Raw genomic sequence first — 26,599 nt, forward strand, 5'->3', positions numbered from 1 at the left:
CCTCTAACTTTTAGTTTTGTCAATTCAATCCTCTAACTTTCAATTTTTGTCAATTTCAGGCTCTGTTACAACTTAATTAATGGCTGCCGTTAGAATTCCTAAAACGACGCTGTTTTGTAGAGTTTTTATTTTATTTTTTTATTTAAAAAATTTGGAGTTAAAAGAAAATAAGAAGAATCTGAAGAAAAAAAAAAAAAAATCGTCGTTCCCCTTTCCCTGAATCAGAGCAAAACAAAGAAACAAATCCCTAATGTAAATCGAAACAGAGAAACATTGAATGACTAAAAAACTCATTATTAGAACTACCTAAATCCGATTTTCTGGGTCCGAGGTACTCCTTCCCACCATGCCCCTACCAAAATCAATCATCGTCGTCGAATAATCTCGTTCAAAATGGACTCCATATGACATGCCGTTAGCAACCCCATTAGTCTTAGGCTGAGACACCACTGAAGCACACAACTGGTTATCATAGTCCTCTCTTCTTTTACTAAACTTAAACGTAATTTTTCTTATTCCAGTAGACCGAACATCCTTGGGAATTTCCATCATAACCCGGGACGTCTCAACAGCGCCAAAGGCAGAGGCGGATGCATCAGCATCATGAGAAGTGTCATTGTCACCGTGGTGGCTCAATGTCTCATCTGAACACGAACTGGAGTTACTCTCCAAACATGTGGAAGTGACTTCACCGCACTCCACCTGGTTGTTACTCCTATTCCCATTCCCAAGTCCATATGATTGGCTAGTGAATTCCTGAACACTAGACCCGTTCTGCTTCGGCGAACAAGTGTTGGGATTCAGTCTAGTGAGAAGACTTCAGTCACTTTCAAAACCGATATAGTCACCTTCATCTTGGAAAACCGATTCAGTCTCTTTTTCTCAAACGAACTCGGTCTCTCTCTCTCAAACCGCCGACCCCCTCTCTCTCTCAAATTTGACTCAGCCTCTCTTCCTTTTCCCCAAATTCGTTAAGGATTTGGGTCTTTGTTTTTTTGTTTTTTTTTTTTGATTCAGGGGAAGGGGAACAACGCTTAATATATATATATATATATATATTTTTTTTTTTTTCAGATTTTTCTTATTTTCTTTTAATTTCGAATTAAAAAAATAAAAAATAAAAACGGCATTGTTTTAGGGATTCTAACGGCAGTCACCAACTAAGTTATAACGGAGTTCTAAATTGACAAAAATTGAAAGTTAAAAAATTAAATTAACAAAACTGAAAGTTAAAGGACTAAAATAAAAAATAATAAAAATTAAATGATTAATTTTACATTTTTACCAATATTATATATAAATTTTAGTACTTCTCTAAATAAGCAAACACCTTTAGGGTATTTCTAAAGTATATACTTTTCAAGAAGTTTCCAAACTCACCTTTTCACTCTTACCGGTGTTACTCTTCTTCTTTCTTTTTGACAGTTTTTGTATGTTTCTTTTCACTGTCTCTTTGTCTGGCTCCATTATTTTTTTATTTTTTTTTCACATGCTTGGTTTCACACTGTGCTCTCTCCATCCTCTATCTTTCAGTCTCTAGCTCTCGCTCGACTTTCTCTAATTTTTATTTTCCTGAATTTGGTTTGTATGTAACTGTAGGTTTAATGGTTTTTTTTTTTTTTTGGGGGAAAAAGCGGGGCTCTGGGCTGGCTGGAGAGGGCTGGTTAACGGGGTCAGCTATTAAAAAGACAAAATAAACATAATAATTTTTTTTGGGGTCATGGGGCCCGGCCCCCCTACTGAGTCTGTCTGTGAGGGAGTACTACATTTTTTTATGGATTCGGGGTTTTCTGTAAATGGATTTAACTACCAAAAAAAGGGGAAAAATAAAGCTACAAAATACTCTAAAGTGCATTGCATCTGTTTCTCAAAAAAAAAAAAAAAAAAAAAAAAAAAAAAAAAATTAAATTATTGCATCTAACATGAGTTAAGAGTTACACGCAACGTAGAAGTCCTCTAGAGTCTAAACCAATATTGGTCCTACTTAAAGGAAAATGCCCTGAACGTCCTTTCACGTGATATTTCTTTGACATCAATGTGTGGACTATTTCTGCTTGAGTGGTTCTTTGCTAATCGAAAAAGAAAGATTTTTAAAGTCTCTCTAAAGCATATTCCAATCAATAATAAAATACATTGTGTCGTTTTCATTGGTCAAGTGTAGCAATGAATTTGTGGTGTGACTGTATTGTGTGGACTATTTCTGCTTGAGTGGTTCTTTGCTAATCGAAAAAGAAAGATTTTTAAAGTCTCTCTAAAGCATATTCCAATCAATAATAAAATACGTTGTGTCGTTTTCATTGGTCAAGTATAGCAATGAATTTGTGGTGTGACTGTATTAGAACCGTTTTCTCTATGTGTGTTTGTTTCTGGAGAAAAAAAAAAAAAAAAAACCTTGCTAGTAACCTTTGATCAGTTTTATTATATCATTATTATTATTATTATTACTTGATAGTTACAATGGGAGAACAAAATTTGAATTAAGAACATCTCTATTAGAAATACAAGGAGGTATTTCTCAAAAAAAAAAAAAAAAAAAAAAATACAAGGAGGTATCAACTAAGCAACAAGGCTCTTAACATTACTACTTATTAATACTAGTTTTAAAAATTGTGACCTTTGATTAGATGTTCTTAATAGGAATTTGACCCCTCATCTCCTTTAAACTTAATGTAGCAAAGAAAAGAAAAAGGCATAGCAACTAGCCTTAAGTAAGTAGGATTATAAATTAGTGAACCAAACCGTTTATGAGCACTATAGTTTAAGTTTGAGAAGAATTTGTTTATATTTTTTTATTTAGTAAGTGAGCCAAGTTCAAGTTCATGTTTAGGTTCAATTATTAAATGAGTCAAGTTCAAATATAATAATGTGTTTGTAAATACATGGGTAAACATAAGGTTCAATTTAAGCATATATCAAATTATATAACTATATGTATAAATGTATAAATATGTGAGTTTGTAAATAAGTTATCAAATTATTATTTGTAATTTATTGATAATATAAACGGTCTGTTTTGTGGTAAAAATTGTGTATATTTTTTAGCAATACAATGTTGGTGAATCCAATTTTTATAATTTCATAAAATAAAATCATTCCATCAAGTAACTCAAATAATATAATTTAGATTATAATTTTTCTATTAGTTATTAGCATAAATTTGTGAAGTGATTACAAATTTTATTAATTATATTTACTATATATGGGAATAATAATTTAGTTTATAAACAAACTCAAACTTATTCGACAATAAATGAATAAAGGTTGAACATATAATCTAGTTTGTTGTTGAGTTTGAACTCGAGTCATATTAGAAATAAAATCAAATGAACAATCTTGAATTTTTAATACTCAACTCCACTCAACCCTATAAACAAATAGGTGCCATATTATTAAGTTTCCTCAAACATGGGCAGTACTATATTAAATCATCCTCCTTCCAAATTTTGTGAAATGTTTTATTTTTCCTTAGAAGATCATTTTTAGTATAATATACAACTAATCTCCCAAAAAATTCTCTATTACACATGCCCATATAACATTAAATTATAAATAAGTTTTTTCTTGTTTGGTTTGGTCCTTGTTTTATATATATATATATATATATGTATGTATGTATCTATATGTATATAATTTGATAGTTAAAATGGGCAAAAAAGATTTGAATCTGAACAACTTTGTTGAAAACACTAAGTTGACAGTAGAGTTATAATATTGTTGATAATTTGCCCCCAATCTCACCCACTTGACATTTAGGTGGGGGGAGGGGGGACTAAATCATAACTTTCCTTCCCTCTAATTTTCCTCTACCCAACAAAACAATTCGAGGACAAGACAAGCAAGGGAAAGGAAAAAAAGAACAGAATACCTAGCAATTGTGTGGTTGAGAAATAGCTCAAGCACATGAGAAAGTAAATCTTGGCTTGATTATGAGAAAACAGAGATGCATGTTTTTTAGTTGAAAATTTAGCGCGTGTTCCATGTGATATCAGTACAAGACAATCTGATATTGCAGATTCCTTGCAAGAATAAAGTGTAATGAGGTTATGTACGCTTGACCATGAATGTTTGAGAGTTCTTTATTTTTATTTTTTTGAATGACCATTTTTGAGAGTTTTTGAATGACCATTTTTATTTTTTTACAGGCATCATACACACCAAAATGGATGTTGAGGATAACGTGGATTCTCCCATACCAAAGACTCCCTCGATATAATCATAAAAATTTTACCATCAAATTAGAAAATATATATGTGGAGTTCTGCGAGCTGTTTGTGGCACTATTCTAGGACAACTTCGTCAATCCGTGGCTAATCTTTTTCTGAAATTTCTGGGTATACTTAAGGCTGTGTTCGGTTCGCGTAAAAGCATTTTCGGAAAATCTTCCATTTTTCGGAAATGCTATTTTCCGGAAAAGAAAACGTTTTCATGTGTTTGGTTGTCACAAAATTCGTTTTACAGAAAATTAATTTCGGTGTTTGGTTCATTCAAACATTTTTACAAAACATGCATCAAATTCGGCAAAAGAAACAAAACACAGCAAAAGAAAATGAATCAATTCCGGTCAAATTGAGATCGCGTGGCGGTGGAGAAGATGAGATCGCGCGGTGAAGGCGACATCGAGCGGAGGCGAGGTCTGTACGATCGTTCGACGAGCAGCGTGATCGACGATCGCGATCGCGCCGCTCGTTGATCAACGAGCACGCTCGTCGGACGATCGCACCGCTCGTCGATTGCGTTGCTCGATCGACGATCGCACCAGGCGATCTCATCGATCGCGATCGTCAATCGCGCCGCTCGTCGGCATGGTGCGATCGTCCGACGAGCGGCGTAATCTGGGCTCTCTCTTCTCTCTCTCTCTCTCTTTTTCCGAAAATGATTTGAAGTGAAAATGAGGGTGGAAAATCATTTCCGGGTCAAAGGTGAAAATATTGGTCAACTGGAAGTCATTTTCTGGAAAATATCATTTTCCGTGACAGCCAAACATGCGGGTTTGGGGGAAAATGATTTCCTGAAATCATTTTCCCCCATAACAAACGCACCCTTTAATAACACATTAGATTTGAAGATCATGCAAGCAAAATTAGCTAAAAGGATAAAACTTAGGTATAATACTTAGCACTGTTCTTTAAGTTCTGCTTTCAATATTCAGCTATGTGGCTTTTTTGCCATATGGCTGAATCTGGAATTTAATCAACATCACCTGAGTATTGGATCCCAAACCAGAATGGATGGGAGTTCCTGAAACCGCAACTTCTATATATATCTGCTATTAACAATTTTCATAATGGTCGCAATAAGCAATTAATTAATACAACCTCATAGTAAAAACGATGAATTTAACTGGAAATCAGCAAAGTGGATTTGGTATTTGTTAGTCCGAAGCCATCAAATTGTTTATATAAAAGCATTATGATTTAACAACAAAAAACTGTAATAGATCTAAAAAGCTCATTCAATCATGCTAAATAGAGATCTTATCTTCATTGATCAAATCAAACAACGACCTCTTTAGTAGATTTGTTCACCACTTTTCTGAATTATCTGTCTCTTTTATTGAACAAACGTCAATCAGAGTACCATAACCAAATAGAAACTAATTATTTTTCAATTGAAATACTACCCCTAATGAGACTATTGAAAGAGAGACAGATATAGAATAGAACCATTTCAAGCCTGACCCTGATTGATGAAAGAAACAATCCTTTTGAGCAAGGCAACACTATTGTCACAAGTTGAGTTCATCAAATGGAACACGTGGTCCTCTCCTTTTGCTTCCATAACCTCCACAACCCCTGTGTATCCACTTTTACCCAATAACTCACTGTAATACCAACCCCTATCCTTCAACATGTCCTTCTCAGCAACACAAATTAGCACTCTCTTACACCCCAAACTCCCTAGTTTTGGATCCGTACCTGGGTTTATATACGGGTCATCAGCGCCACTCGTTGCTGGACATGTAAATCGCCACAAAGCTTCAACCTTTCCTCTCTTCTCAGCGTCAGTATCTTCCCCACCAATTGGTTCTTTGCCCCAAAAATATGGATGCACTAAAACAATCCCACCAAGCTTAACACCAGCAAGTCCTTCTAATCCAACCCTCAACCCCATGTGATGAGCAACATTAGCCCCAGCACTGTCCCCAGCAAAAAACACACTTTCAAAATCTGCATGGTTTTTCAACCATTCATCAGGACCTTTTCCATCAGTATGAGACGCAACCCATTTAAGCGCAGCCCACGAATCATCGTAAGCAATAGGAACAGGGTGTTCTGGGGCTCTCCTATATTCAACAGAGACCGCAACAACATTGGCTTCAGCCACAAACGAGTTCAAGTAGTTGTGGTACTGTGGAGAGAAAGCGGTTTCGATGCAAAACCCACCACCATGAAAGTAAACAAGGAGAGGAAGCTTTTTTTGTGATTCCTTTGTGGTTTTTGGAATGTAAAGCCTAGCAGATACGCCTGTTTCGGGTGAGATAACCACGTCTTTGGATTCAACACCGGTTTTGGAATCCAGAGATGGGGGTACGATCTCTATGCCTGCAATTCGCTCTATTCGACCGTCTTTATAGATCTTAAGAAAAGGAGAGTGGTCATGGGCTATTTCAGTACTGGCGCTTGAATCCATAGCAAGAGAAGAAGGAGAAGAAGCAGCAGCTACAATTTGGAGAGTGGGTTTTCTATGATTTATGGAAGACAAAAGGGGAAAGTTTTTATGTAGGGGAGAAAATTGTGCGACAGTGTGCGGCTGGGGCAGAGCACGCAACCGAGGGATTAAAAATTTGCCGAGAGAGAGAGATGGGGCAGAGAAAGATAAGGTGATCATTGGTTGATTCATTTTCCACCCTTCAAATTTCTAATAATAAGACTTTTTGTTTTTAGTATTATAAATAGTGGGTGTGTAATTTAAGAAATTGTTGGTAATAGATTTTTAGTTGGAATATAAATTAAATTTCTTTAAACTTTAGATAGTAAAAGATTATTTAAGTTAAACTATTTTTAAATCTTATTTTTTGTTTGGAGAAAATATATCTGAATAATTATTATTATAACGATAAAATATAAATATAAATTAATTTAATAATTAACGATAGTGTAGCTTTGAAAAAGAGGAGATAATCACTTGGCATAATCACTTTTTTTTTTCTTTTTCATAAATCTAGATCAATTATTCTATTACATGATATATAATATTAATATAAGCCACTTCCTTTAGAACTACCAGTTTCACAATTGACAGAAATTACAGTGATAAGTATCTTTCAACTTTTTGTATGTATGTGTGTGTTTTTTCTTTTGGTTGGCTAGTGTCTAATTTATGGTATGCATTACATGTAGCTATCTTTACTGGTTTTTTTCCCCCTCTTTTACTTTTGTAGCCAAGTGTTAATTTGTTTTATTATTATTTTTGAGAGAGGCAAATTGTTAATTTTGTGATATGCCTTCCTTGCATATTTATGTAATAATTATTTTGTGAGTTTCAATTAGCATAACTGATGAAACCTTTTATAGTCGAATAAGAGGTTTGGGGTTTGATCCCCATCTATACCAAACACTAAGTTTTGGTTTGATAATAAAGAGCAAACATTAGAAACAGACTTCATAAGTTGAAATATCTCTAAGAAAAAAAAAAGGTCATATATAATTTTTTTAATCTCTTATTCATATATATATATATATATATATATATATTTTTGTAAATCTGAAATTTAATGATAATGGTTGTTATTAAGAAAACCTTTATTATCATGATTGTGTTTGTATATGTAATATATTATTCTATAAAAGAAAATATGATGTACCAAAATTCTATTGGAAGGTTTAAATATAGAATAAAGTTTAAATTCAATTATATATATATATATATATAAAACCATAGCTTAGTAAAAATAAATAAATAAATCTGTATCCGTTTCACCTTTAGTTGACCTTCTAGTATTGTGCCATATAATCTTTTGAAAACCTACAATTTTACACATTATTATTCTAATATATATATATATATATATATATTATAGATTATAGATAAGATATCTTTTACAACTAAGGAAGAGAATGATGATTTTTTTTTTTTTTTTTAAGTAGCTAGAATAATATAAAAATGAATTATATGATTCACTTGGATTTTATCCATGTTGGCGAGGATCACAAACTTTTATATAGTAGATTTTATATCCATAAGTAAATATATCAAAGCTTGTTTTGATTGGATTATGTTACCACTTATGTAAAGATGCACATAACACATCAATCATGACATATGGGCGTGGTTTGCTAAGTTGTTAATATTTGTTAACTAAACAAACCTTTTATTGAATGTTCGAAAAAATGTCTATTACTCACAATCACACAAATTAATCTGTGCAATATTTTTTTTATTGAAACATGTTGTGAAACTGAATGTGCAATATCCTTAAAAAGTTAAAATTACTCTAAACCCTAAAACCAAAATTATAAGTAAAAGCAAATACAAAAGCAAAAGCCAAAGAAAGAAATTTTAAGAAAAAAAAAATTTCTTTCTTTCTTTAGAGCATTCACAATAAAACATCTAAAAAATATAGTTTTTAACAATTCAAAAAGCTACCTTATCTATTTTAACAACTCACTTTACAATACATCCAATATCAAATGTTATATTTTAGCATACAACACATTAAAATAATATAAATAATATATCCTACAAAATAAACACTACAAATTTTTTTTTTTTATGGGAACACTACAAAAAACTTAAAAAAGAAAAAAGAAGGATAGCAATGTTGGGGATATTTATAGTGTGATGGCGCTAAACCAAATTTTTAGTTATTTTTTGACTACTTTATTGTGAATGCTCTTAGTGGGGCACTCAATCTTATATATTTCTCTCTCTCTCTCTCTTTTTCCTTGTTATGGGCTAAACTTATGAGAGATAAAAAAAAAAAAAAAAAAGTTTAAGAAAAAAATTACAGGGATAGAAAGAAACTTTTTTTATTATTTATTTTGGAAAATCGAAAGAAAGAAACTAAGGTTAGAAGTGTGGTTTTGAAATAAGGTTAAAAGTTGGCTTAACTCTTAAGCAGCTTTTTTTTTTTTTTAATTTGCGGATCACACAAAAAGAAGCTTTTTTTTTTTTTTTTTTTTTTTTTTACTATTTACGGATCCCACAAAAATATGCTTTTTTTAGCATAGGTAGCTGAGCCCATTCAGGTCCTCATTTTTATGGTTAGATGAAAAAGTAAAATCTAATTAACTATTTGTGGGTCTTACTATGATTTTTTCTTAAAATGCCAAACTCCTTTTATTATAGTATTTTTAGCAAAAAAATTTAATTAGTTAATTTTATTTAATTTAAGAAAAAAAATTAAATAAGTTGTTCTCAAATAAACACTAAAAAAGATCAACCTAAACAAAGTCAAACAATTTCAATTTTATTATATGTCATATATTATAGATAATATATGTTAGGGTCATATTTTATGTAATTGGATAATCCTTAGACAAAATGCATTTTACTTGTAATTAGGTAGATCTAAGATGAGTTTAATACATCAAGAAATATGTTGTTCAAAACATATTAAGTGTTTGTATTAAAAGTCATGAGGATTGATCTAAGAAATAAGTGAAGAAAAGCTGTTCATTAAGTCTCGATAGATAGCTCGACAGATGCCTGCTATCGAGACTTAATGTGGAGCTAGATAGATAGCTCGACAGCAGCTCGATCTATTGAAAATTACGATTTTCAGTTTTCCATATTTGAAATTCGACCCAAGCTTATGTATTTGTTTACGGTTTCTTTTTTCATAGCCCTAGACATATATAAAACTTATTTTAAGAGCCGTCACACACAGATACAGAGATCAAGGGATTTAATTTCTCTAAGAGAAGCTACTACTTTGTACCCTATAGAATTTTGTAACCAAGTGCTTCTTGATCTTCATTATTGATGAAGTGAAGAACTTTGCAGCTAACAACATTATTCAAGTTGCTGGAGTTAGTCACGTACTGGGATCCGTATAAATGGTTAGTCATAGATTGGAGATTTGTGCATCAAAGGAAGGAAGGCTACTACAAGATCAAGTCCAATTGGGTATTGGAGCGAAGGTTCATTTGTAGGTTGGTATTTCGGGATAGGCCAGGGTAGTTGGTAAGATTCTTTATACTAGTCATAGATTGATTTGCATGCAATTTAACCTAACTAATTAACTTGAGTAATTGAATTAATTAACCAGGGTTAAGTTATCTCAACCCAACAATATACATTTTCAACTATGGAAGGGAAGATGAAATTTTTTAACAACTAGAATAAGTTAAAAAGGATTATATGATTTACTTGGATTCTATATGTATTGGTGAGGACGAACCTTGATATAATAGATTTTATATCCATAAGAGCATTCAAATCAACTTTAGCATAAATTTTTGTCTATTTTAGCTAATCATTTTTCAAAACACCCACATTTGATTATCTATTTTATACTCTATTTCATTGAAATATTATTTTTTTACGCAAATTTTTATTATTTCTCCCAAATCAACTCTCTCTCTCTCTCTCTCTCTCTCTCTCTCTCTTATCTCTACCAATCCCTAACCTCCTCAGTCCTCCGTCTTCGTGGCTTGAACTTGAGCTTGAGCGGGTGGCAGGATTAGCTGGTGAAGCCATTGCTTGTTCTTCTTGCAACACTGCCTGTCTTGACACTTGAGCAGGGATGGAGTTAGAGCTTCGAGTTAGGGGAGGCAAAATTCTTCTAAGATTGAATCTCACAAAATGAATAATTTTTTTTTTTATAAGAAAAAATAGACAAATTATTATTACTAAATAAAGACAAATATAAGAATGTGGACAGTATGCATAAGAAATTAATTATAAATTTATTACTTATCAATTCATAATTTAGTTTTCAATTTATAAATTTATTAGCTTGTTATAGCTAATGCATTTCCCTCAACAACCCATTAGCCAACAAAATGTTTTTTATTAATTGTACAATTATTTTCTTTCTTTAACTTTACTATGTAACTTTTTAGTAATTACTCACTCTATCTATTCTCTTTATAAGTTATAATAGGTCACACTCACACACACTCAACACTTCACAATTTTGCAACATATTTCACAAAGAAAAAAAAAAAAAAAAAACACAACAACAATACTGATAGTTTTTAGACCCCTTAAAAACACAATTGGATTAACCTAGGTAATTAGCCAAGTTGTTACTTAGTTCAAATTCCAAATCTAGGTTATCACAATCAAACAATCATATCATGCAAAACAGCGGAAAGATAAATAATACAATGATATGATCATCCAGGAAACCAAACGGGTAAAAACCTGGGGAGGATTTAACTTAACTATCCTCAAGGTAAACCTGAATCCACTATGAAAGAATCGAAGTTGTTCAACAGGACTTAGACCACTAACATCCTATTGCTACCCATCAGTAGAAACTTACTGACACGACCACGTGCAAGCTCCAAAACCAAGGACTTCTTCTTTCTTGGATTCTCGAGCAAGTACAAGCACACCCGCTTGTGTTTCTTTAAGTTCTTATGGCAGCAATTGAATGATCATCAAGCTCTTGAAGAAATCTCCTTCTTGATAATCCTAAACTTGTGTAAAGGAAAGCTCCTCACAGATCTCACAAGAGATTTACACAAATAGCAATATGAGCAACACTAAAACATGGCTAGAGTTTGCCTTATATACCTAGGGCAAATTAGAAAACCCTAAACGTTTCAAAACAAAACTAGAGCTGAGTTGGAATTCTACAGAAAACGCATCTGACTCGATTTTCGATTGATCGAGCCTAAGCTTTGATCAATCGAACTAGGCCGAGAAGTATAAATGATTTCTGCATCAGCTTGTTCCAACTTTACATAAATGAACCAACTTTGAGCAAGTCTAAACATGACTAAACATCTTATTTTGATCATGGTTTGCTAACAATACACATTAGAGTTTTAAATACATAAGATCCTAAGTCTTTAGAACCTAACAAATATAGTCACAAACAGAGACACAAATAATATAAATGGGTATGGAGGAAGAGAGAAGAAATGTCTGCTATTCACGTACATTAAATTGTTTGGCCTGATTTGTCGTTTTATTTGGGTTGTTTGTGGTGTTATTTAGGCTCTTTTTTTTTTTGTTAAAGGGTCCAAGAGTTTTGAGACTGGGGGGTAGGTTTAATTTTTCTTGGGCCTAAATTGTAACTTAAGCCTATTGCATATATATATATATATATATATATGCAATAGGCTTGGTTTTTCAAAATCTCAGGGGGCACCTGTGCCCGGGGGGGGGGGTGGGTAGGGGTGGAGGAATGGCCCCCCAATGCTAACCTGTAGCTCCGTCCCTGCCCTTGAGCTTAACCAAATCCACTAGATTGAAAATGTTTTACTGTTGCTGGTAGAATCGGTGGTATTGGAGCCATCCTTGTTGGTTGATTGGTGTAGCAAGAAGAAAATGATATAGTGAGGGAGAGAGAGCAGATCGTGGTCGGGAAAAAAAGATATGTTAAAATATTGATTATCCTAAACTACGGTGCCTCTTAAATTTGGATTAGAACTATAACAAAATCTCATTTTGCCTCACTAGTTAATTAATTGACGTGAGTATTTTTTTGAGTTGTATTGGCTAAATTTTAGTATTTACGTTATTTTACACGAGTTGACATGAATGCTCTAAATAAATATATCAAAACTTATTTTGATTGGATTATGTTATCACTTATGTAATTAAAGAAGCACATGGTATGCATAAAACAAGAAGTTTGATATTCATCTATATATATATATATATATATCTAAAAGTTGAAGTGTAGCATTTAATATTGCTGCACTCTTGTTAAGTCATATCATCAGATATATATATATATATATATCTAAAAGTTGAAGTGTAGCATTTAATATTGCTGCACTCTTGTTAAGTCATATCATCAGCGCCACTTTACAATTACACATTCTCCAACATTTACTTACTTTTACCTTTTTATCTATCCACTACTCTATATCTTAACCTTACAATTTCTACATCCCTTTATCTTCCTTTTATTTTGACTCTTATTCTCCCCATTTTTTTTTACTATAAAAATTTGTTATTTTCTCTTCCATTCAATCCATATTTTGCTTCACAAAAAGGTGAATATTCTCTCTCTCTCTCTCTCTCTCTCTTTTTATATATATATATATATATATTTTTTTTTTTTTTGTGGATGTTTAATTCTTTAGATTGATGAGTTTTTATGTTTAACTGTACTTTAGGTTGATATGATTTGGTTATATTTTAATTTTTTATATTTATATTTTATTTTCTTTGTTTGTTATATGTTATCCTATGAAATTACAGAATGATTTAATGTTATTCTATTATATAGCATGACTTGGATAATTAGGTATTTACAACTATATATTTTCTTTTAAATATTCTTCTACTCATCTTCTTTTATATAATTTTGTTATTTGTCTCACATTCTCTTCCAAAAAGGGTAATTGTTCTCTCTCTCTCTCTCTCTCTCTTATTAATTCTTTCTTGCAACTCTATTTTAGATTGATGATTTTTTTTTTTTTTTTTTTTTGGTCTCTAACTTTGGATGATACACTTTGGTGGTGTGTTTTTTGAGTTATTTATCACATGTACTCTCTATCCCTATTATAATTTTGGTTTGAGTTAATTTTTAGATATTTTAGAAGTGAGTTGATTATGTATTTGAATGTCTCTATAAATTATTTAAGTAATATCAATTGTAAATTTGTGATGAGGTTTGGTTATCATGATAATCTTCTTAAGAAAATGAGAAATTTAAACAATTAATTTTGGAACTTAAAAAATTTTAGTTGTAGAAAAAAAAAAAAAAAACCATAACACACTATACGAAAGTTTGAATAATATAGATTGCTTGAAAAAAGCATAGTATTTCTATCTTTTATCTCAAAACAAATAATGGAATAATATCAATCAAATGCACCTAAGTTTTTCAAAAAAAAAACTCAAAATAATAAAATGGTATATTTGTAGAGATGGAGAACAAAGTGATGACGCAAGATGACAATGCATTGACAATATTTTCAATAAAAAAAAAAATAGTATGGGTTTAGTTGAAATTTTTTTATTACTTAGAGAATGGTTGTGTTTGATTTCTTTTGCAAAGCCATCAGGGCCACCGTGGTGATTTCCTTGCATTAATATTTTCCTCATAATTTTGATAAGGTGAATAAATTTGAAAATTTTTTTTATAGCATTAAATAATGGTTATGGTAGTGGATTGATGATATGATAGAATCTTAGTCTTTTATTTTAAAAGGAATGTGAGGATATAAAGAACTCTATATGGGTTCATAAAAAAGAAGAAGAGCTCTATATGGTAGACTATCCTAGGGTTTAGGATAGTCTATTTAAATTATGGTTTTTCAAAACTCGATCAAATTGGTAACCATTCTTTTCTTAGAAACTTTTGAAGGAAGGGGAAAAAATATTTTGTTTTTCTTGAGTGGTGCATGATAATTTGCTTTTTATGGTTCAATACACATCAGTTATATTAGATTTCCTTTTTCTTATATTAATAATTTGTTGTTTACTATTTAATTGGACTATTTGGTAACCCAAAAACTGTGAAAATGGAAGAGAAAAGAGAGTAGAGTTTAAATCTTAATTTTTTTTTTTTTTTGGTATGGAATTTGGGGTCTAACAGTTAATTTTTTTTTTAATCTTAATTTTTTAAATGAAACTTAAATTCTTCAAAGTACATTAGTTTAAGTAGATTGTTGTCTTGTGGCTGGAATTTTATGTTTTGGACCTTAGTTGGCTTGTTTGGTTGACGAATAACTTTGTAGATTGTTTAGCTTTTGAGAAATTGTTTGGGATTTTAGGAGTGATAAAATTCAAAGGACTAAATTCCTTTTAAATTCCATTAGTATCTAGCTTTAAGCTAATTGTTGTGTGGATGGAGAAATTAATTGGTTCTTGATTATTGAATATCTATCTATAATATTTTGTACATGAACAATAGTTGGGTTTGTGGTTTTAGATTTTGGATTATGTAATTTTTTTTCAAAAACTTGATTTTCTTTTAGAATTTTCTCCTCTTGAATATCTAGAATACTATGTACATGAGTAATAGAAAAAACTTCACAAGGTATTGAATATCTAATGTCAATGCGGGATCAACTAGGACATAAATAAAGTATTGGGTCGATCGCTTCTTTGGTCTCAAGGTAATAACTATGAATAGTCATCGACTCTTGAGAAAGGGTAGAAGAATGGGACCTATTATGGGATAAACAATGCATTACAGATGTATGATCATTACGCTTTTTCTAAACATAATATTTAGTTATTTTGGAAGTGAGATTTTGAATTTATATCAAAATACAATCATGGCTATGTATTTGAATGTGTTTATTAGTTATTAAAACCGCCCAAGATGAATATGTATAGACAATATTTTTGTTTTAATTTTTCATTGTTTAATTTTTGGAAAATAAAGTCTTCTCAAGAAAAATGGAAAATAAAGAAGTGGTCAAGAGGAGTAAAAAACTAAAATAAAGATGACTATATAGAGGACATTAAAACTTTACAGTGCAATAAAATCAATCATTACATTCACTTAATTAAATAAATAATCAACAATTAAAAATAACAATATAGAATTTAAACTTAAAACTAATCAAACTCTAACTAGGGAAATTATACTTCCAATCATAAAAAAATGCCCAATACTATTTTGGCAACTTTTACAAAAAGCCCAATATTACTTTGGCAACATTTTATCAAAAACCCCCCAAACTATTGGGCAAACAATTACTCTATCAAATCCCAAATATTATTTGGCAAAAGTAATATATTATGCTCAAAGCCCAAAATTAACCTTTGGCAACAACATATTTTGATATACTAAATTTCCTTGCAAATATGCTAACTCATGGGAAACATAAATTATTTATGACATATTACCCATCTCTTAAAACTATTTCTTCTACAAAATTTATGAAGAGTATGCTTATTTTTTCCATAAGAAATTGTAACTACAAAAGCCCATGTATATGGCAAATCTATGGCAAGACTATTTATTTTGTAGGGATGTGCAAGCCCAAGAAGCCCAATAACAAGGCCTAGTTGAAATAGTCCAGCCCATGTGCCAAATCTCAGCAACTAAGGCCCATGTGGTTGACTAAAATGGTTAGGCTGGTCACAATTCAAGTTTCAAGACAACTAGATTGATAGCTAGGACCTACTGCAATCACCTTTAGCTTGTCAAATCAAGTTAGAAGGACACATATCAAGCTGACCTTAAACCCTTCCTTGGGAAGCTAATTTCTAATGATGATTGCCAAGACATAAAGCTTTGTTGATGTATAAAGGCTGAAGTCGGCCACTCCCCTTCTCTTCAACAAATTCAGTCAAGGAGCAAAGGGAAGCCACAACTAGACCTTGGAAACTTTTGGAATCACTACTGTACTGCTCACTACCTTGTCAAAAATATGTATTTTCTAGTTCATGAACCAAACACATAAACCCTAATGGGGAAACTTAGGGAAATGTGGTTTGGAGGGCATCAAGGAGATCTTCAACAGAGTTTCTAGCAAAGGGCTCCAAGATTGACACTTGGCTTGGGGTGACACAATTTGCCCTAAGAACTTTGATACTAGCAGCAGATTACTAAGATCACTAGCCTTAATTCATGCTTTAATCTCATTGGCTGAGGACAATCTAGCATTTAATGCTAAGTTATAATCTCCAACTGATATTACCCAAAACAACAAAAATCCCTTAAAGTTGACCATACTATTTTCGGCCAAATCCTATGATGGATTTTCTGAAATTTTTTTGCTAATTAAGATAGATTTTGGCTGAGATTCTTTGCTAAATACCCCCTTAAACTCAGTAATAAATAAAGCCCCTCATTAACGCACCAATAGAGAAGAACAAATCTCTCATAAACTTCTCTATTTTCTCTTCCTCTAATTATCTTCTTAAGCTCTTAATGAAGTTCTGAGCTTCTAAGTTTTTAGTTTCCAAATTAGAAACTAAGTTCTTCAGCCCTTAGATAATAAATGCCCTTCATATCATTACCTGTAGGCCCTTATCCATCCCCTAGCAGAAAGTACTAGCATCATTGCTAAATAGTAAATACTCTTACTCTCACTACTCATAACTACCAAAATGACCCTCACTAGTTACTACATATACCATTGAAGGCTATAATGTAATTGTGTCTATAGAGTTTTTCCTTCATGTTGTTATATTGGAGGAATTTTTTTCGATAGATTCCTTGGATGACGATTTTGAAGATGTAGACACTCTCCTTAATTTATGAAGTAACTAACGGCTGGTGGTTTATTCAGTTTTGTTTTATTTTATTGTTGGAATATTTTACCCCTGGAACATTTTATCAGTTTTGTCTTATTTTACTGCTGGAGTATTTTATCGCTAGAACATTTTACTACTGGAATATTTTACTGCTTGGATGTTTCTTTATTGTAGTGGGTTTTTACATTTGTGTTGACGTGTTTTCTGTAGGAAATGGTTTGGGCCTTCCCATAATCTTTTGCCGGGCCTAACCTAGGCCAAAGCATAAAAAAAAGGTGAATCTCTCAAAAATTTCACCGATAGCCGTTGGGTCATGCTTCAAGTCCATTGTTGAGTTTTGGTTTGGCCCCCAACACAACTACAAACACATTTATTAGAGGGAAAACATTTTCGCTCCGATAAAAAGCAAATAGACTATTTTTTTTTTTTTTTTTTTTGCAAAATAGTGCTCAACTGTATATGTGACAATTTTGATTAGTTATGTAGGTACTACCTAATACATAATTGGCTTTATTACTATGAATTTAGATAGGGATTCCAATAGAAGCCCCTCCATTTTGATAATAGTTCCCCCATTGGATAACCACATTTATTCGACAAAAAAACCCAAAGGGCCAGGATCATCTCTTCTTGCTAGAGCTGTAAGGCTCACAACTGAGGCAGTGAGAAAAGAGATGGAAATTGGCCTAAAGATAAAAGAAGTAAGGATCCCAAACAACCACACTTTGGGCCAAAACATTTGCATTCTACCAACATGGATAAAGTTCCATATAAGAGCAACCGCATCAGTTAGTATAAAACTTTCCTTCTATTTTACACTAAAAACCTACTTTTTCTATTTTACACACCCATTTTTACAAAACACCTACATCAATTTATCTATTCTACCATCTATTTTATTTAACTAATCATTTTTCTCACTTTATTATTATTATTTTATCTCAAACTCTCTCTCTCTCCACTCACGAGACTCTCTCTATTCCAACAAACTCACTCCTCTCTAAAACTCCTCTCTATTCCAAACTCCTCGCTAAAATTCTGATCCAAGCATGGCGTCGATCTATTCCATTTGAAACTTCGATCCAAGCACGATGAGAAGAACTCTGATCCAAGCACGTCGAGAAGAACGCTGATCCAAGCACAGTGAGAAACTCTTCTCTTTGAAACTTCATCCAAGCATGGCGAGAAGAACTCCGATCCAAGCACGCCGATCCAAGCACCGATACTCGCTGATCCACAAGCGTTGATCCGTCACAAGCGCCAATCCACTCTCTCTGTCTTTGTTGGTGTGTCCGTGTGTGGGTGTGTTTGGTTATGTGGTATCTGTTGTTGATTTTGTGGTTGTTTTTTTATTTTTGTGGTTGTTTTTTGATTTTGCATTTGCGGGAGTGTGTGTATCAAAGGAAGAAGCAGATGATGAGGGCGTTGGTTTTGAAGATGGAGAAGAGAGAGAAAAAAAGGAGTGAAATTAGAAATTATTAAAATAATGTATAGAAGAGCTATAGTAACCGTGCATATGGTTACTGTAACTTTTGTGCATTTATGCACAATTTCACACCCACTGATATGGGTGTTTTTTGGGTCAAAATATGTAAAATGAGCTGCTTTTTGTATTTTGCAAGATTATCCATGAACTGATGCGATTGCTCTAACAAAATTAGAGAGAACTTGACGGCCTAGTTTAGATTTTTAAATCATGAGTAGAACTTATAAGTCACCACAAAAGTGGTGAGTTTTTTTTTGTTTGTTGAGAATACACAAAAGTGGTGAGTTGATATTAAATTGTTGATTGAGGCATAAATATAGCTTGATAGCAACATGGTTTTATTTATTTATTTATTTTTTATAAATAATTATACTAGTACCACTTGCTTTCACACACATTTTACCACAAGTCACTTATTGTCTATCATGTAGGACAATTGTGACAAAGTGTGTAATACTAGCATTTTTGATATTAAAATCACATTCTCGGTGCCCAAAATAAATGATATGATAATGGTGCATATTCTTTTAAGACAAGGCTCTACTTTTTTTTTTTTTGGAAATATTTACCTAGGATAGTTTTTAGTCAAGCCTTATTTTATAACAAAAAAAAGTTCTACCTAACTTTAGTCTACCTTAATTTTTTCTTTCCATAAAAAATAAAACAACATTTTTTCTACCAACTTTTTTTTTGTTTGAGGAATTTTTTTCTACCAACCTAACCATATGAGGTGGAGAATATATTATTGGTTCAACAAAACTTAAGCAACAATACAATTATTGGTATGACTCATATGAGACCATGATCTAGGAACCATAGGCTCCTTTGTTCTTTTGTTTTTTAGTGAACATATGTTTTAGTTTTAGCAAAAAAAAGAAAAAAGAAAAGAAAAAGAAGGGTATGATTAACGTGAGAAATAAAAAACTTAGACTAAGGGTTTATTTCAGATCCGCTTATTTTATTGAAATTGAAAATTTTTGTTGAAAGTATTGTAGATAAAGGTAAACGTTAGTTGAAGTAATATAATGAGATCCATGAATAGTATTAAAAAGTGCAGTGAGACTCATGAATAGTAGCAAAAATAAGCTGAATAGTAAAATAAATTGGCAAAAAATAAGCTAGCCAAACAAACACTAAAAGGAGCATTATTATTAGTCACCACTCCTAATCCATTTTTAGAGGATCATATTATATATCAAGGTGCATAAATAAGAAGGGCATAAATATAACTTGATATTAGCATGGTTTTTAAAATAATAATAATACAAGTACCACTTGCTTTCACACAAATTTTACCACAAGTCACTTATAGCCTGTCACGTAGGACAATTGTGACAAAGTGTGTAATACTAGCATTTTTGTTATTTTTTTTTTATACAAGATAAAAATTCTATTTTATCCTAATCTAAATTTATATATCTGTGTGAAACTCCCTTCTAGAGACTTGAACTTCGACCCTTGCCCCTCCACCCACACCCCACACCCCACATCCCACAAGTACTTATATTTATGGAGTGACCATGGTACGAAAGCATTTTTGTTATTAAAATCACATTGGTGCCCAAAAGAAATGATATGACACATTCTTTTAAGACAAGGCTCCCCCATTTTTTTTTTTTGAAATATTTACCTATGATAGTTTTTAGTCTTGCCTTATTTAATAACAAAAAAAAGTTCTACCTAACTTTAGTTTACCTTAATTTTTTCTGTCCATTAAAAATAAAAGAGCATTTTTCTACCAACTTTTTTTTTTTGAGGAAAATTCTTTCTACCAACATAACCGTACACGGTGGAGAATATATTATTGGTTCAATAAAACTTAAGCAACAGTGCAATTATTGGTATGACTCATATGAGAACATGATCTAGGAACCATAGTGGAAGACCCCTTTGAACTAGTGGAAGAAGAAATGGCCAAAGAAGAAAAAACAAATACGGAATAGTGGAAGACCCCTTTGAACTATGCGCAGGAGGTCACATGGGCTTTTTGGTCCTTCTCTTTTTGTTCCGTTTTTCTCTTCTATTTTCTCCCCAATTTGGTGAGAGAACATTTTGGTGGGCTTAAGGAGAACACCAACCAAACACCTCAAAAAGCATTTCCTCTCATCTCTTTTCTATCATCCCTAAAATCCACCAAACCAAACGGACCTTTACAAGTGAAAATAAGGAGGATAGAAAATGGGGGAGAGGCGTATTTGGTTGGGAGTAAAAAATAGGGAATAAAATAATAGGTTTGGCAGTTTTCTTTGTGGCCCACCAAAACTCATAAAGGTGGGCCACATAAATGGCCAAATAAGAAAATGCAAATACGAAATAGTGGAAGACCCTTTGACCTATGCCTAGGAGTTCAAGTGGGCTTTTTGGTCCTTCTCTTTTGTTCCAGTTTTCTTTTCTATTTTCCCCCCAGTTTTGGGAGATAGCATTTTGGTGGGCACACCCAGGCCCCACCAATTTTTCCTTTTTAAAATTCACCAAACCAAACACCCCAAAAAGCATTTCATCTCCTTTTTCTTCCATCATCCCTAAAATCTACTAAACCAAACGGACCCTAATGCCTGAAAATGGTGAGGATAAAAAATGGGGGAGAGGTATGTTTGGTTGGGAGGGAAAAATAGGGAATAAAATAATGGGGTCCGAGAATTTTCTCCTTAGGCCCACCAAAACTCTATCTTCCGAAATTGGGAAGAAAATATAAACAAGTTTTGCTTTTTTGGAAAAAATTACCCCTAGCCCCACAATCATTTTTGAAAAATCTTTCTTCTTTTCTTGTTTCCTTTTTTTGTATTTTTTTAATCTTGTCTCATTCATTTCTTTATCACTTTATTTTATTTTATTTTATATTTTGGGTTTTTGAATTTCTTGCCTTTGTGTGATTATATATATATATATATATATATTTATATATATTACATGAAGAGCCCATTTGTACACAATTTTTCAATAAAAATTAGGATGTGTTACTTTTTGTTTTATATAATAAGACATAATGATAAATTTATACAAACTCTATTTTCTATCCTCACTTTTCTTCTCAACAAAACAAATGATTTTTTTTATCTTTCCACTTTTTCATTCTCCCAACCAAACATATATGAGAGAAAACAAAATTTCTTCTATTTTCTCACTTTTTCACCCCTCCAACCAAATGGGCCATTAATCCTTAAATTTGAAATAATTTCTAAACCCATAAAATTTTAAAAATCTATACGACATACTTAAATATTTACGGATTTGGAATAAGGCATTTAAAATCCATCACTTTAAAATTCAAATCCAAATTCAAGTATTCAAACACAACCTTAAGGAGGAAATAGGTAGTGAGGTGGGTAAATTACTTTTAACTATGAGTGAATATGGTAAAAGAAAGTAGGGGCAAATTTCTTTTAACTATGAGTGAATATGGGAAAAGAAAGTAAGGGATCTGAGTATTTTCTTTTTTTTCATGAGTAATATTATCCAGATGAAGCATCTATTTAGAAGTGAACTACCTATGGCAATTACACTGATTTTGGTTACTAGTCATTTAGACTATGTATGTATTGCATGATCTAAACAATCTATGCAACAAAAATAACAAAGCTATTACTAATTTCACTACAAAAGATTTTATAATTGAGATAATTAATTATGCCATTTCATTTTTAAAATAGAGATTCTCATTAAAAAAATTGCAGATTGCTAATCTCTCTTCTCAGTCTCTGTGGTAACTGCACTAATTGATTCTTCTCGCAGAGATTGTATTATAGACTTCATAGTCTATGATACGAGGACTCGGCTTTAAGAAGCTTTGAGCTCCAAAACAAATTCTTCCCAAAATGCGAGAAGTAATCATATTGCATTATTGCTCTAGACCAAATTGGTCATGCACCAGAAAGTTGCGTCAAATCCCAGTTCCCATCGTGCTCCTATCTTGTCGCAAAGTACTTTGACAGCATAATTGCAATATGACCAAGACCAACCCCACTGCTTTTCGTCACTCTCACCTTTTCTTTCTTTCTATCCATAGGGGCTGTGACTCTGAGTAATGCTTTATTTACTTTTCAGCAAGAGTGATAAAAATCTGTACAAAAGTTTTATCTTAGCTGAAGGCTTGTAAAATAGTATACAAGTGTATCACGTGTATGGTATATTCACGTTCTGCTGCACAATTACTTTACGCTATGTTACAGTAAACTTTACTAAATAAAAAAAATGTTAGGGGCACTAATTCTTATACCCATAGCGTATTGGATTTCAAAACTTTCACAAGAGTCTACTGTCTACTACATGAAAAAACTGAAATCTAATCAAGAGTTGACACGTAAGAAGGCCGTGAATTTGAGTGTCGGAAAAGGTGTAACACTCACAGACTAATATATATATATATATATATATATATATTTATATATATATAGATAGAGTCCTTGAATCAAAGAAGCTTTTATCATTGCGCACTCCTCTTTGAAACAATTATTTATCAAGGGTGCATTGAACTTCTTCCGCAGCTTCAAGCCTTCAAGAATGGATTCAACACCAACTGAAGTAGTTGTGTTCGAGTTTGGTCCATATTTCCGGGCATACAAAAATGGAAGAGTAGAGAGATTCTTTGGCACCGACAAGGTTCCTTCATCAAATAATTCTGATCATGCTGTTTCCTCCAAAGACTTTCTAATCGATCAAGAAACCGGCTTATCAGCACGTATTTTCATTCCTAGCACCATCAAATCGGGCCAAAAGCTTCCTCTCTTAGTGTATTATCATGGAGGGGCCTTTCTAGTTGGATCACCATTCTGTCCCACATATCATAATTATATGACTTCACTTGTAGCTGAAGCTAATATAATCACAGTCTCTGTTGATTATAGACTAGCCCCTGAGCACCATATCCCCATAGCTTATGAAGATTCATGGGCTGCACTTCAGTGGGTAGCAAAACATCATAACAATGAAGGCCCAGAAGGCTGGCTGAATGACCATGCTGATTTCCAGCGAGTTTTTCTGGCTGGAGATAGTGCTGGAGGCAATATAGTGTATAACATGGTAGCTCGAGCTGGAATTGAAGACTTGGCTGGCTTGAAAATATTAGGGGCTTGTTTAGTCCATACCTATTTTGGCAGGAAAGATTGTGAAGTGGACAATTATTGGCTTTTTGTGTGTCCTAATACAAGTGGAATCAATGATCCAAGAATAAACCCAGCAATGGATTCAAGGTTGTCGACCCTCGGGTGCACCAGGGTGCTAATTTGTGTTGCAGAGAAGGATGTGTTGAAAGAGAGGGGGTTGCTCTTTTGTGAGACATTAAGGAAGAGTGGTTGGGATGGAGAGGTGCAGATTGTAGAGACAGAAGGAGAAGAGCATGTGTTCCATTTGTTCAACCCAGATTGTGAGAAGGCAGTGATCTTGCTGAAAAGGTTGGCTTCTTTCTTTAACCAAGACATGGCTAATTAACTAAGCTATAGCTAGCTAATTGTGATGGTTTTTACAATAGGAATTAAGTGTTGGGTTATCGATTCTCTTTGCCATGAAACATTTTATTCTGAGTCATTATGTGATTAGAGAAATGAGAAGTGTGTAGAGTTTAATGACACCATTAATGTGTGTTGATGTTTTGTTCCATTTATGTTCAAGTAGTAGGGTGTAAGAGTACCATCATGTCTGGATTAATAAAATACTGTTGTTTAAGCTAGCAGAGTGTACGTATAGTCCCAAAAAATGTATCTTTCTTCTTCTCTTCCCCTTTGCCTTCTTTTCATAATAAATGCATGATGTGAAGATGGATATCCTTTCCAAACACTTCTTTTAAAGTAGATGAGAGTTATCCTTCATCTTTGCCTTTGATATCATGTTAATTTACTAATTGTTTAAAAAACTTAAAATTATTAAGATATAGTAAATTTATTCATTTAATCACATACTTCCAATGGATTTTTCCAATTAAGTTTGATGTAACGGGGAATTGGTTGTTTAGTGGTTTGTACTTTGTGTGTAATTACACACAAGTTTGGTATGAACTAAAAATGGCGACTTGAATGTTTTGATTATGGAGTCAAGTTCGGGGTCTTGTTTTGAATGAAAGACAGTGATCAATAAAATGCCCCATTGGTCAGTTGATAGTTGTAGTCTAGAATCTCTCTATTAAGGACTTGATCAAAGAGGTTGGGTCAAACAAGGCTTGGTTTACTTGGACCAAACCCCTTTGACCAATCCTTGGGCCTACCTATCTTAGGCCTAAACAGTTTCCCCCACCCCCCCAATGGTAATTGAAATTGTGTGGACTCAATTATGGTAGGGCCGAATGATAAATAGTTTTTTTTTTTTTTGGTTTTTAAAGTCTTATATGGTGACTTTAGATATGTATTAAACTTTCTATACACTTGCAAGTAGAAATCATTGTAATGCACTTCTCCACCCAACTACAAGATGCTATATCCTGTTCAGAAAATTCAAACGTTTCGATAAAATATTTTAATACATTATTTTTTAAAAATAAAAATGTACTAAATTTCAAAAATATCTGCATTAGTTTAAACTCTAGCAAAAAGAAGAATATTGACTTATAATATAAAATAGAAAATAGTAAGTCTGAGAATTTATTTATTAATTTTTTAAAGAGTAATATATTTGGGATATCCCGAAATAAAATAGAGATCTAATAATTTGGGATTGAGGGAACAGGGATCGACCTAGGATTTCTATAAGCCAAAAAAAAAAAAAAAAAAAAAACTAAAAACTTCAAATAAGCATTCATATAGTATTAACGAATTATAAATCAAGACAAATATACAAAATTATTGTTTTTTTTTTTTTTGAGAAAACAGTAAGGAAATTTTATTAATAAAAATCAGATCGGAACACAGCGTCCAAATCATCAGGTAGATCTTCTACCCATACATCAGTATCTGCAGATAAAACTGCTTTTCTAGCTAATTCATGAGCTAACTTATTTCCTCCCCTTCGAACATGAAAAAACTGACAAGGTTTTGCACTGTCCCTGGGATTGTAAAGCACGAATAACCCCCAGACAATCCCCTTCAACCTGGATACGAAAGAAAGACAGTTCTTGAGCAAAAGTGATTGCTCTATGGGCTGCCCGAGTTTCTGCCAATGCAACTGACTAAGGGAGAGCAATTTTCTAACTAAGGGCTGCCATAACTTCTCTTCTATGATCTCGAACAACCACCCCAATGCCCGCACAGCCCAAATGATCAAACAGAGCTGCGTCAAAATTGATCTAATAACAACTCTCAGGTGGAGGCGACCACCGTGCTACCAATCTCGGACCTGGGTTACTGATATGTTTGTTCACTTCTAGAAACTCTACAACCATAGCTTTAGCTCTTTCACCAACTTCATGCAGTGGCCAAGTTCCTTGATTCTCCCTAAGTTGATTCCGTCGCTGCCATAAACTTCACGCAATGGTGGAAAACAGAGCCACACGATAGCCTGAGCTGTTCTGCATTACGTCATCCAGCAAATCAAAAAAACTCCTGTGCTTCCTTGTATACAGATTAGCAAAGGTGATCTCTGACCTCCAAACTGATTGAGCATGGGGACAAAGCCAGAGACAATGCAATAAATATTCAGGATGATCATCACACGTCGCATAGGTATCATCCAACAAAATATGTCTAACCTTCAAATTTTGTTTAGTTGGCAGCGAATCCTTTGCAACTCTCCAGATGAAGTGATGAATTTTATTAGGGGTTTTAATCTTCCAAATGCCCTTCCAAGCTCTCTCAGCATCAGATGGAGAAGACGAACTCGGGTTTTGGCTAATCCCCTCTGCTGCCAACATACGATACGCACTCCTTACAGTATAGTTACCATCTGGGGTAAGTGGCCACACCA

The 26,599-nt window shown here is 32.8% G+C and overlaps 2 protein-coding genes and 1 pseudogene across 2 annotated transcripts; 2 read left to right on the top strand and 1 right to left on the bottom strand.

The window, feature by feature from the left end:
- LOC115968309 overlaps positions 1-24,529 on the top strand; it is a 28,218-nt pseudogene extending 3,689 nt beyond the window's left edge.
- LOC115968307 (probable carboxylesterase 12) lies at positions 5,456-6,863 on the bottom strand. Its single transcript, XM_031087662.1, has one exon. The coding sequence runs from the start codon at positions 6,838-6,840 to the stop codon at positions 5,668-5,670; it is 1,173 nt and encodes a 390-aa protein (XP_030943522.1). The 5' UTR covers positions 6,841-6,863; the 3' UTR covers positions 5,456-5,667.
- On the top strand, positions 23,179-24,529 carry LOC115968308 (probable carboxylesterase 5). Its single transcript, XM_031087663.1, has one exon. It carries the CDS (start codon positions 23,273-23,275, stop codon positions 24,197-24,199), a length of 927 nt encoding a protein of 308 aa, XP_030943523.1. The 5' UTR covers positions 23,179-23,272; the 3' UTR covers positions 24,200-24,529.
- Positions 24,530-26,599: the final 2,070 nt, after the last annotated feature.

This window comes from Quercus lobata, chromosome 11 (genome assembly GCF_001633185.2).
Source record: "Quercus lobata isolate SW786 chromosome 11, ValleyOak3.0 Primary Assembly, whole genome shotgun sequence".
NCBI lineage: Eukaryota > Viridiplantae > Streptophyta > Magnoliopsida > Fagales > Fagaceae > Quercus > Quercus lobata.

Coding starts and splice junctions, on each gene's coding strand:
- LOC115968307 (XM_031087662.1), bottom strand. CDS start 6,840: ATGAATCAACCAATGATCACCTTATCTTTCTCTGCCCCATCTCTCTCT.
- LOC115968308 (XM_031087663.1), top strand. CDS start 23,273: ATGGATTCAACACCAACTGAAGTAGTTGTGTTCGAGTTTGGTCCATAT.